General features: G+C 54.9%; 2 protein-coding genes across 2 annotated transcripts; one reads left to right on the top strand and one right to left on the bottom strand.

Moving 5' to 3' along the window:
• Positions 1 to 4,428: 4,428 nt before the first annotated feature.
• On the top strand, positions 4,429 to 4,764 carry LOC311425249 (uncharacterized protein; the record flags this gene model as incomplete). The annotated part of the gene is made up of 1 exon (XM_084500895.1): positions 4,429 to 4,764. The coding sequence occupies one exon, from the start codon at positions 4,429 to 4,431 to the stop codon at positions 4,762 to 4,764; it is 336 nt and encodes a 111-aa protein (XP_084357021.1).
• Positions 4,765 to 6,304: 1,540 nt separating this feature from the next.
• On the bottom strand, positions 6,305 to 8,159 carry LOC311425243 (uncharacterized protein). Its single transcript, XM_084500891.1, has 4 exons — positions 8,032 to 8,159; positions 7,491 to 7,646; positions 6,899 to 7,034; positions 6,305 to 6,498 (listed from the first exon to the last, which is right to left on the bottom strand). Exons 1-3 carry the CDS (start codon positions 8,044 to 8,046, stop codon positions 6,930 to 6,932), a joined length of 276 nt encoding a protein of 91 aa, XP_084357017.1. The 5' UTR covers positions 8,047 to 8,159; the 3' UTR covers positions 6,305 to 6,498; positions 6,899 to 6,929.
• Between the last annotated feature and the right edge of the window lie 3,274 nt (positions 8,160 to 11,433).

Below are 11,433 nucleotides of genomic sequence, written 5' to 3'. Positions count from 1 at the left end.
CGGGGCTCTGGGCTCAGTGGGGTTGGAGTTTGCTCCATGGGTGCTCAAGAGCAGGGAGATGGGGTGAGGAGGGAGTGCAGGGCTCCAGAAGGGCGATGCTGAAAGAGGGCAGAGAAGTTTGGAGCCAGAGGGAGGTCCTGGGGCACTGCTTTGTGAGTTTTTTGGAAAACCCAGCCACGTTCCCCCTGTCCAACAACTCCAGATGCCTCCTAGCATCTCTGGAGACAGCTCCACTTGGACAACCACAGAGGTTCTGGAAGAGACTTGTGGCACTAATGGACCTGGTTTAGTGGTGGGACTTGGTAGGTCAGACTTGGACTTGATGATCCTGAAGGTGTTTTCCAACTTAGATGGCTCTACGATTCTGTGATTCTTAAGTTTAGAGGTGATTGTGGGAGCTGGCGAGGAACAGATAAATGTAACTTCCAGAGTCCTCTTCCATGGAAAAGCAGAAATGGGAAAGGAAAACCCTGACAGCCGCTCTCTCCCACAGGCCACTCCAGCACACAAGGATGTGCTCCCGCCAGGAGAAGGACCACTGCCACAAGCAGGAGCGCTACATCCGACAGAGCAGTGGTGGCTGCCACAGCTCCGGCGGTGGTGGCTGTCACAGCAGTGGCAGTGGTGGCTGTCACAGCTCTGGTGGCGGTGGTGGCTGTCACAGTTCCGGTGGTGGCGGTGGCTGTCACAGCTCCGGTGGCGGTGGATGTCACAGCTCTGGTGGTGGTGGATGTCACAGCTCTGGAGGCTCCAGCTGCCACGGGAAGCCGCAGGTGGTGTGCCAGCAGCAGCAGCAGCAGCAGCAGCAGGTCCACCAGCTGCCCTCGCAGAAGCTGAAGTGATGGGGCGTCCCGTGCGGCCCCGCTGCGGCAGCAGAGCCCACGCATGGACCAGCTCCGTGCGGCCTCCCCGAAGCTCTGCACGCCCCGGGGCACCCGGCTGCAGCCCCCCAGCTCTGCCCCCCAGCTGCAGCTGCCTGGGATGGGCATCGCTCCTGCTTCCCTGCCGCCTGAGCCACCAGGCTGTGCCTTGGCCCCAGGAGGTGCCAGCAACCCAATAAAGCATCACATTTCTCACATCTCTCTTGTCTCAGTGTTTCCTTAAGCTCCTCATCCTTATTTTCCATGCATGCCATAGGGATGCAACTGGGGTTTTGTGGGACATAGTGTCCATACAGTTATTAACTTGTCATGTATCTTAACCAGGGGATGTCACCCCTGAGGACATGCCCTGCCCTTTAGCCCATGTGTACAAGGAGACTGTTTGGTGTTGCCTCCCAGGGAGAACTGTACTGCAGGAATGAAACAGTACAGCGTGTATAAGAACCAAATTAATTCACTGAAGACTTTGCCCTGTGTCTTTCCTGAAGCTTGTTGTGCGTGTGCCAATGTCAGATGAGATCAGCAGATACCTGCCTCTGTGGGATGTGCCACAGGATGCAAAGAATCCCCCTTCCAGGAAGAGAGCTGGCACTGAGAGAAGCCAAATGCATCTCTCTCTGCACCCAGGACCTGGCAGAGATGCTACAGGCAGGCAGGGGCCAGCCAGGGGAGAGCTTTTGCAGCTGGTAGCTGCAAACAGCCTGGCCCAGGTGTTTTACAGTGCTGTGCAAAGGCTGACCAAGGAGCTGGGGGTGCACCATACCCCACTGCCAGCCCAGCTCATCCAGGAACAGCAGCAATGCCCTAGAACCCTGAGAAAACACTAGGAGTGACGGCTAGCTGTATGTTTTGATGGTCTTTTCCTTTGCCTCTCTGTTTTTTGTCTGTTTAAAGGTTTTAATGTCTTTTTTTGTGTTTTTTGTTTTGTTTTGTTTTTCCCCTGTAATCGTAATCTAAAAAAAGACAGAGGCTTCTATGCCCCCATTCTAATGTGTTTTCTGTCTTTAACTGAAAGTTGAATTAACTATCCTGAGAGGGTGGGCATGCAAGGAAAGCACCAACTGTTATGAAACATGGTACACGGTTAAACTGAAAATCCTCACGTGTCTTTCCCCATTGAATGAATGAGATCATCACCCAAAAAGCACTAAACTTTCCTGCACAGAATATCACCCATGACCTGGGAAAGGCAAACCTGCTCCTAGTAACCTCTGGAAAAGACAAAAAACAATTGCATCAAGCAATGCAAAGGCTCCTTGCACAGAAATGCATTTGTCCTCAAGACCTTAGTCATGGTTTGCTGCTTGGGGTGGTAGGGGGGATGCACACAAGCCCCCCGGACATGGGGCTCAGCCCAGTCCATGCATGCAGGCACTTGCTCTAACAGCCGCACGGGTTTTGCCTGTAGCACACTCAGCTCTAAGTGGGAGCTTGCCCAGCTCACCTGCTAATTACAATCTCAGCCACCGGTTTCTATGTGAATTTTTATGACACCAGTGGCAGCCAGCACAGTAAACACCAGCTGCATTTCGTGCTTGGCAAGGCTGCAGGAGAGCTTTTCATCCCTCCCACCTGTGGACCCCTCAGATAAGAAGAGGCAAGCTCCATGGCAGGGCAGGAGACACAAGGTGCAAAGCTCAGCCACCCAAAATATCAGACTTGAGCAGCTCACACCCTATAGAGCCCTGCTGCCCCATTTGGAGGCTTCATCCTGTTGTCACCATGCTGCTCCAGCAGGGCCACGTGCAGGACACAAGGACCACCAGCAGGCATTTGTGTGAAGGCAGACGGGAGCCACCCAACAGCTTCCAGGAGGAGCAGGAAGGAGTTAATTTTTGGTGCCACTAATGGTGTGGAATGCAATGAAATGGGAGCAGTGGGTGTGTTTGTTTTTGGGGAAGGACATCAGCTTTCTGCACAAGCACTCCAAGCCCTGGTGCCTCTTCCCCACTGCAGCTTTTCTCTGGGGCAGCAAGGGGAACTTCGGTGCCTCTTTGTGTGGTTCCCATCGTTGTCTCCTGGGCCTCGGGTTTTTTCTTGGGTTCATCCTGTAAACAGGGAGCTGCCTGTAGCCTTTACAGTGACACTTTGGGGTGATGAAGGGCCTTTCGGCCAGGACAAGACGTGCAGAAGGGCCATCTGAAGACCTCCACCTTTGTGCCAGAAGACAGAACGATGAAGCACGCAACACCGGATAAGTCTTTGCATTTCTCAGTATTTCCCAACCCTGTCATTAAGATGATGGAAACAGTCTTTGTCAATAAAGTATTCAAGGACCGTGCTTTCAGATGCCTGTACATGAACCTGTGACTACACAGCAGGGCTCGCAAGGCTTTCAATGGGCCCCAAGAGCATCTTCTGGCTGCTCAGGTGCCTTTTGGGGAAAATTCCCACCCTTTAGATCACAGAGGAAACCTAGGAAGTCCCTGACAAAGACCTGAGACACCTCTCTAGAGGAAGCCTGGGGGGATTGAGGAAGAAATAGAACTTAAGGAAGAAAATTTTCATCATGAGGGCAGTGAGACCCTGGACCAGGATGCCCAGAGAAGTCATGGACGCCCCCATCATCAGACGTATCCCAAGTTGGGTTGTTCGGGGCTTTGGGCAAGCTGTCCAGGTGAAAGATGGCCCTGCCTGCAGCACGGGCTTGTTGTCAATATTCTTTAAGGGTCCCTTCCAACCCAAACCATCCCAAGATTCTATGACTTTGTCCTGGCTACACCCATGGCTTTTTTTGGCTCAAGCACCTAATGGAGAAGAGTGAGAAACTCCACTCTCCTTTGTGCGTGGATTATTTCTGGGTTTATCCATTGCCAGCTCAATAGCAGGGATTAGACTCCGAAAGCAGAGCCTCATGGGATGGGGCTATAATTATGCCTGGATTTGGTTTAACAAAACAAACCCCAAACAGACAAGACTTTGGAAACCCAGGCACCCACGGGTTTCCCTATTAAGAGCAGGTGAGGCTGCCAATTAGATACTTATGTGGCACAGGAAACAGATAAAAAAGGAATGATAGCCATCTCTAATGAGTCAGGTGAGCGATGTAAACAGAGGGTGGTTTGGTGGGGATTGGGTATTAAATTAATGGATCGCTGTGACAGAGAGCTGTCTCATTTCCGGGGAAAGGGATCTGAGATCTCTATAAAACTGCCCCTGCCCCCGAGATCTTCATTTCCTCCTTTCGCCTTCGTCTCAAGCTCAGGTAAGTCTGGCAACGTGGGTTTTCCTTCTCTGGGACAGCGTCTTCCAGAAAGGGATGCAGAGGATGGGTTTAATGCAAACTCCGCTGCTGGGGACTCGGCGATGCTCCAGGGTGGTGGCGTGAAGGCATCCTCCATGGTGCCATCCTGATGGCATCCTGCATGGGAGGATGCAGGGCACTGGTCCGGAACCAGAGCTTTCCTGGGGGGTCCACAGCTCCTGTGGTGCCAGGGGTGGGATGGCAACCAGGGTGGGCATGGGGACCACCAGGGCAACGGGGGCAGTGGGACTCGTAGCAGCCCTGACAGCCCCTCTCTCCCACAGGCCACTCCAGCACACAAGGATGTGCTCCCGCCAGGAGAAGGACCACTGCCACAAGCAGGAGCGCTACATCCGACAGAGCAGTGGTGGCTGCCACAGCTCCGGCGGTGGTGGCTGCCACAGCTCCGGCGGTGGTGGTGGCTGTCACAGCTCCGGTGGTGGTGGCGGTTGCCACAGCAGTGGCGGTGGTGGTGGCTGTCACAGTTCCGGCGGTGGCGGTGGCTGTCACAGCTCCGGTGGTGGTGGATGTCACAGCTCCGGTGGCTCCAGCTGCCACGGGAAGCCACAGGTGGTGTACCACCAGCAGCAGCAGCAGCAGCAGCAGGTCCACCAGCTGCCCTCGCAGAAGCTGAAGTGATGGGGCGTCCCGTGCGGCCCCGCTGCGGCAGCAGAGCCCACGCATGGACCAGCTCCGTGCGGCCTCCCCGAAGCTCTGCACGCCCCGGGGCACCCGGCTGCAGCCCCCCAGCTCTGCCCCCCAGCTGCAGCTGCCTGGGATGGGCATCGCTCCTGCTTCCCTGCCGCCTGAGCCACCAGGCTGTGCCTTGGCCCCAGGAGGTGCCAGCAACCCAATAAAGCATCACATTTCTCACTTCTCTTTTGTCTCAGTGTTTCCTTAAGCTCCTCATCCTTATTTTCCATTCATGCTCATTCCATATATGCCTCTCTCGATTTCAACCCTTATGATACTCTGACCAGACCTGGTATGGATCATCCCTGGATACTCATCCCTGCTCTCCTCCACCAACTGGGCCACAGGTGATGGAGAAAACCCCAAAACCTCTCCACTCCCTGCAGGAATGCCCAGCCCTGGATTCCCCCGGTGCCCCCACATCCCAGGGGCTTTGCACTCTTTTCCCACCCCCATGGGGCTTCCCAACCTCGACATCTTTTTAGATGCAGCCCTGAGCTGGTGATCACCAGCTGGCACACAGCAATCAGGCAGGTTTTGTGTTGTACAGGTTTTATTGCTTTTTTTTAATGGTCTCACAATATTTATATAAGAAAGACAAAAATAAGCCCAAAACCCTTTTAGATATTTACAATACAGTCAAGGCAGCTGATGTAGCAACTCATTCGGACTGAAGGACTGGATCCTGCTCGCATCAGCTTGAGGGAAATATATCACTGCAGCAAACATCCATCCTCGTGGTTAAGTGACCATGAAGTGAATCCTTATCTCTGACTTTGCTCTCTGGCTTTCCAGAACTTATAGGCGAGGACAGGAATATTACACACCTGAGAGCTATCTGCAATATCTTTTTCCACTGGAGTTTGGGGTTTCCAGCATCCCCTCCTTGCTATTAAAGCAGCTTTGTTTTATTGGTTTCTGTATCAGGAGCAAAACCTTAACCAAGAATGGATGAGGAAAGGAGCCCCATTCCTCATCCTCTGATCACTCACTGTCAGCTGCACTTCTTTGTGCATCTCTCTGCTTTTTACACAAAAACATGGGTAAAAGCTTTCCTAAACTTAAAAAATAAAACTAATAAAAAAAGAAGGCTGGGATTCCCTTTTTTTTTTTTTTTTTTCAATGGAAAAGGAAGACAATACACTGGCTGAGCTGTATTTATGGGACCAAAACATCTCTGAAGTGCTGAGGTGTGTTTCTGGCTCCCTCAAACCCGTGGGAATTTTGTTGTTGACTTCAAATCAGCCAGAGATGAACTCCCAACCACAGACCTTTAATTTTCCCCAAATAATTTTCTCTCTTTATTCAGTATTACTGGACAGCCTGAGTCAACTAATTGCATAATTCATTCCAGCCCTTCTGAGTAGCGATTTTTCACTTTCTACCCATTAAAACCAAAGGAGCTGGCAGAGGACAGGGTTCATACATCAGCCCTGGTTTTGCTGCTGCATTTATGTGAAGAAAACAGCAAATCTGTCCCCGTACCCCCAGATCTTCAAGCTGCATTTGCAAAGCACCCCAAAGAGACGCCCATGGAGCATCGGGACAAAAGAAATAGGAAACCCAGGGTTATTTTTGCCTCATGGAGGTAATACATGGAGTGGGGCACCGTCCTCACATCCCCCCCATCGTGTGATCACACCGTGGTCTGTCCTTCGCCCACAGGGGAATTCAAGGATCCTGCAGGAGAAGGGAGAAAACACCATGGGGCAGCTGCCCCCAAGCATCCCAAAGCCCCATTAAAAGCTGGTAGCCCCCCCAAATGCCATCTCCCTGCCAGCTGCCCTGGGCAGCTGCAATGCTTTGCATGGAGTTTGTACCCAATTAGCAATGTGTGATTTTATTGGAGCTATTAAAGCTGATTAAACACTCCCAATGGGAGCTGGAGCATGGCTCCTTGCTCTACCCCATCCCATCCCATCCTCCCCAATGGGTTGTGTTTGCTGGGAAAACCAGGATGGGCAAAGCATACATGGGGCACCTTGGAGTGATGCCAGTCCTCAGGACGGACCTGTCCCTGCAGGTTAAGGCAATGCAAATGCCATTTGGGATCATCAGGTACTTACTGCCCCCTCCTTACCTCCTCATCTCCGTGCCCCAGGAGCAGCCCCTCAGTACACGCAGGCTTTGGCAGAGCGCCTCTCCTTCTTGTTCATGGGCTCAGTGTCCGAATCTGGCGGGCTGCCGATGTAGTGGTACTTGCTGGTGGCGGACCTCTGGGAGGAAAGGAGACCCTCAGAGAATCCCCAGGGGGCATCGAGGGCTGCTCCCTACATTGCGAGGGCAATGCAATGCAAAGGGCGGTCACAGCAGAGGTTGCACAAGGTCTGGAGCTAACATTTCACAGCATGGGGGAAATACCTGGCTGGTGTTTCGGGAAGGCACAGCAGGGACACAGCATCCTGGGGACCATGCACCCCTTCCTTGCCCTCCCCGTCCCAGGAGGATGGGGACAGCAGAAGCTGCATGGGGGCTTTGCTGCCTTGCAATACAACCCCGAGGAAAGCACCTGTGACACTAAACCCCAGGAAAATCAATGACCAGAGAAATCCAGCTGTAATTCTGGATGTGGTGTGGGTGTTGCATGAGCCCTCATCACCCCCTGACCACCCTCAGATGTCACCCCAGAATCTTTCCCACTCATCACTGCACCCTCGAGCCCATGCAGTTACCTTCACAGGAGCAAACTCCTGCTGGATCAGCTTCTTGAACTCACTCCTGCTGAAGGACTCAGACTTCTTCCCCTTCCTGGCATTTCCGTGGTAGCTGTCCATCATGTCAGTGATGGCTTTGATCAGCCTGGACATGTTGGAAGGATGCTGCCAGTCCTCATGAGGAGAAAAGCATGAGGACACGGTAAGGTGACTGTCTGCAGGAAAGCCCCTGCCTTCCCTTCCAAAAACTCAAAAATCAAAATGAAACATCCCTTGGCAGCTGGGCTGCCCCTCTCCCTGGCTGCTCTCAGGACTTTCACCTTAATTCACTTTGATTCTTCCCTTTCCCACTTCCTTTAATTCAAAGGAGCTGCATCCCCACAACCACCCCAGGCACTTGTTGGGAGGAATGAATCAGCTCCTGAAGCTGCGCTCGGGGCTGGGCAGCATACGCTGTGCTTGTGTCTTTAGTCCCTGCTGCCCTGAGCCCTGCAGGAAGAACAGCCCTGGAAACGTAAAAAGCTCATTTTGAGTACAAAAAGGAACAGCACAGACTCACCCCACTCACCCGCATCCACCGGCCGACGGGCGCAGGTCGCACTGGCAGCAGCCGCTGGCTGCGAGCTCCTGGTGGGGAGGAGTGGGTGGAGGGCGAGGATTTCCCCCGGTCTGTCTTGTTCTACCTCCCCGCATCGCTGCGCTTCCCAGGGAGCCTCCCTCGTCCTCCTGCCTGCTGAGGATGTTTACCTGGGAAAGCCAAATGTAGGTCAGCACACGGAGCTGCATGCCGCAGGCACAGCTCGGGGCGCCAAGCTTGGGCTTTGCCGGTGGCAGGAGGCTGCAGGAATCTGCTTGAAAATATTTCTAACAGGGGATTTTTGCTTCATTTTTGAAAGACTGCATTTAGCTGCCCATAAAGTGTTTTTTGTTTGTTTGTTTTTAATTTAAAATCACAATTATTTGTGACTTCATGGGGTTCTGCAGTGCCAAAGCCTTGAAAAAGTGAGAGAGAAAATAAGTTCTTCCAGAAAATGTGGGATTAATCTTATTTTCAAGGCTGTTCCATCTGCCTGATATGGCCTGACAGAGAGCCCAGGCTATGTTCAGAGTCTTGCCAACAGCACCTGAGCTGTGGTTTCTTCTGCAAGGAAGGAGAAAGAGGACCACGCTGTCTGCTTCATGGCAGTGTGGGGATGCCCCGAGTGACGCCACCCCTGGGTGCCCATGGGTCTGGATATAAGCCATGGGTGTGGATATGAGCCTGTCCCCTGCGAAAGTCACTTGGTGGCTGCTGGGGAAAGAGCATGGCACAGGGCTGGGGACAGGCGGACGCAGCGAGGTGGCTGGGACAGGACGCCTGAATCCCCGTGTGGTCTCGGGAAAGGCGAAGGCCGCAGGTTGTGCACCGGGACAGGGCTGTCAGGAGCCCTCCCTACGTGCAGGGTGTGCCAGCTTTCAGCTAGATCGCCAGATCTGGTCGGAAGCCAGGTGAGATCACACTCTGCATCAGCCTTCCCAGGCAGCGTGTTTGGGAGAGGAGGGGTTGCTGGAGCCAGCCTTGGCCGCCCACGTGTCGCTGCTGATACCGCCAGCACGGTACAAGGCACCTCTGCAATTAAGTGGGTTGGAAACGAGACACAGAGCATGGTCTAGAGCTAAATTTTGCCCTGCAAGTTGCTGCAGGCCCTCTGCGAAACAAAGGCTGCCTGGCACACAGCTGATTTTGTTGCACATTGGAGCAGCCCAGGAGTTGTTTGTGATCCCTGGGAGCTAGAGCTCTTGGAGGAGCCTTGGGTCAAGATGGGGCAAGGAGCAAGGCTTCAGGGCTGGCCCCATAGCTGGGCACAGAGCAGGGGGTGCTGGTGTGGTGGCCAAGCACTGCGGTGCAGCAGGACGTGTTTGTGGAGGAGGACGGGAGGCAACGCATGGCAATGGCACCTCCACCTGCCGCGCTCCTCCCTCCACCCCAATTAGCACACGTCCGCCCTGGGAACAGAGGGAATTAGGAGGAAAATTGCTCTGAATCACTCCGAGCCATTCCCTTCCACCGGTTCCTCCCTTCCAGCCAGCTGCCACCACGGTGCCATCCTGCGGTGGCACGTCCCCACCCAGAGCAGCGTCAGCAGCCCCTGAGCCCCCCGCCAGGCCAGCTCCACTGGGCTATGGGCACAGGTCAGATCCTGGCCACAGCCCTCACTGGCACCCCAGGACTGACCAGTTTTACCCTGCCACAGCTCATCCCTCATCCCCTGCGCTGGGAGGAGAGGCTGCTCAGCCTGGAGGAGAGGATCTCAATCACATCCAGGGCCAGGCTCCTGCCAGTGGTGCTCAGGGCCAGGACAAGAGGGTTTTTTGAGCACCAAGAAACAATTCTGTACTGACGGGGGACTGAGCACAGGTTGCCCTTAGAGGCTGTGGAATCTCCTCCTTGGAGATCTTCAAAAGCTTGTGCACATGGTGCTGAGCACCCTGCTCTGGGTGTCCCTGCCTGAGCAGGGGTTGGACCAGACAGACCCCGAGGTCTCTTCCCACTTCAGCCAGGCTGCGGTTCTGTGGTGGGCAGAGCAGGGGGCAGGGGGATGTTAGGGCTGTGTCACATCTCCTTGTTACGGGGTCATTCATAAAGCCCAGCCCTGCAGGCTGCAGCCCCTTTTCTCCAGCCTGGGAGCTCTGGGAGGGGTCTGAAGCGTGAGGAGACAGCAGGAATACCTTGAGGGCATTTTTGTGGGACAGGGAGTGTGACAAATAGGAGAGAGATGGTCCTTGGGTGTGGGCTGGGCTGGGCCATTTAGCAAGGTATGAATGCAAAACACTGGCAAACTCCAGGAGGGGGCTGTGGGGTACAGCCCCCGAGCAGGGAAGGGGGAGCTGGGGCTGGCATTTACCTGCAGCCACCATTTACCTGCTGCTTGCGGTGCTTCTCCTGCTGCTGCCTGCCGTGGGACACAGGTGAGGAGCGCTGATGTGGCCGTGCTGGGGAAGAAGCCAGCCCTTGCTGGTGTCCCCGCGCAGCGACTTGAGCAGGGGCAGCAGAAAAGGAGCGCTGTGGGTGGCTGCAAACCGCTGCACGTCCCGGTGCCCCCCAGCCCAGCCCAGAAATTCAGTTTTTCTTTCAGACTCGTGGAGGAAAATAATAAATGTACTCGCTGCAGCAGCGCTGGTGCTGTAGGAGCGGGGTGCGGTGAGCGCCGGCTTCGTTGGCGGTGGCCCTGCCACCAGGTGGCAGCCGGAGCCTGTCCCAAACCACCCGGCCTCGGTATCCGGAGCCCAAATCCTGCCCTACAACCTGGGGCTGGATGCGGGGAGGCCGGGGCTGTCCCCCCAGCCTGCACCCTCCTGCTTCGTGCTGCTGCCCCTGGAGCAGCGGGGCTGGAGGGGCTCAGGTGTTGTCCCCATTCCCAAAAGGACCAGCGTGGCCGTGACCACGTCCCACAGGCAGCAGCGCACCCAAAGCTGCTGAGCTGCTCAGCCTGACTGCACATCCCTGCTGTATGGGATATGGGATCTTTGGGGTTTATCCAACACGTTCCCTGCGTTGCTTTGGTGTCTTCTCTTTTGTGGACCTGCGAGCTTTTGGAGAGTGATGGGATGTGTACGGCTTTGGGGTCCGCTCAGCTACTGCAGAAGGAGCCAGCCATCTCCTCTGCTTGCTTGCAGCCCTGCTTTGGTGCCCTGGTCCTGCTCTGCTGAGAGCAGGATGTGGCTCGTGCTTCATCTCCTCTGCCATGGTCTGACAGCCCCAGCAGATGACACAGCAGGAGTCCCGCACCCCAGCTATCAGGGCAGCGTGAAGTCCCGCTGTGTTGGCAAATATCCTCTTGCATCAGCAGTGGTTCCTGGTGGAAGGGGCGAGGATGGCCCTTGGGTGCCTCCGGCACCCAGATTTGTGCACTTGGACTCTGCACAGGGAGAGCCCCTTGCTGCTGAGCACCCACTGGCAGGGCGCTGAGCGCCTGGGTAA

The sequence above is a fragment of the Aythya ferina genome (assembly GCF_964211825.1).
Source record: "Aythya ferina genome assembly, chromosome: 29".
Taxonomy (NCBI): Eukaryota; Metazoa; Chordata; class Aves; order Anseriformes; family Anatidae; genus Aythya; species Aythya ferina.
The sequence above is the reverse complement of the archived record's forward strand: the minus strand, read 5'-3'. Positions and strand labels throughout refer to the sequence as shown.

Coding starts and splice junctions, on each gene's coding strand:
- LOC311425243 (XM_084500891.1), bottom strand. Junction 7,035..7,490: donor AGGAGTTTGCTCCTGTGAAG/GTAACTGCATGG, acceptor CTTTCCTCCCAG/AGGTCCGCCACCAGCAAGTA.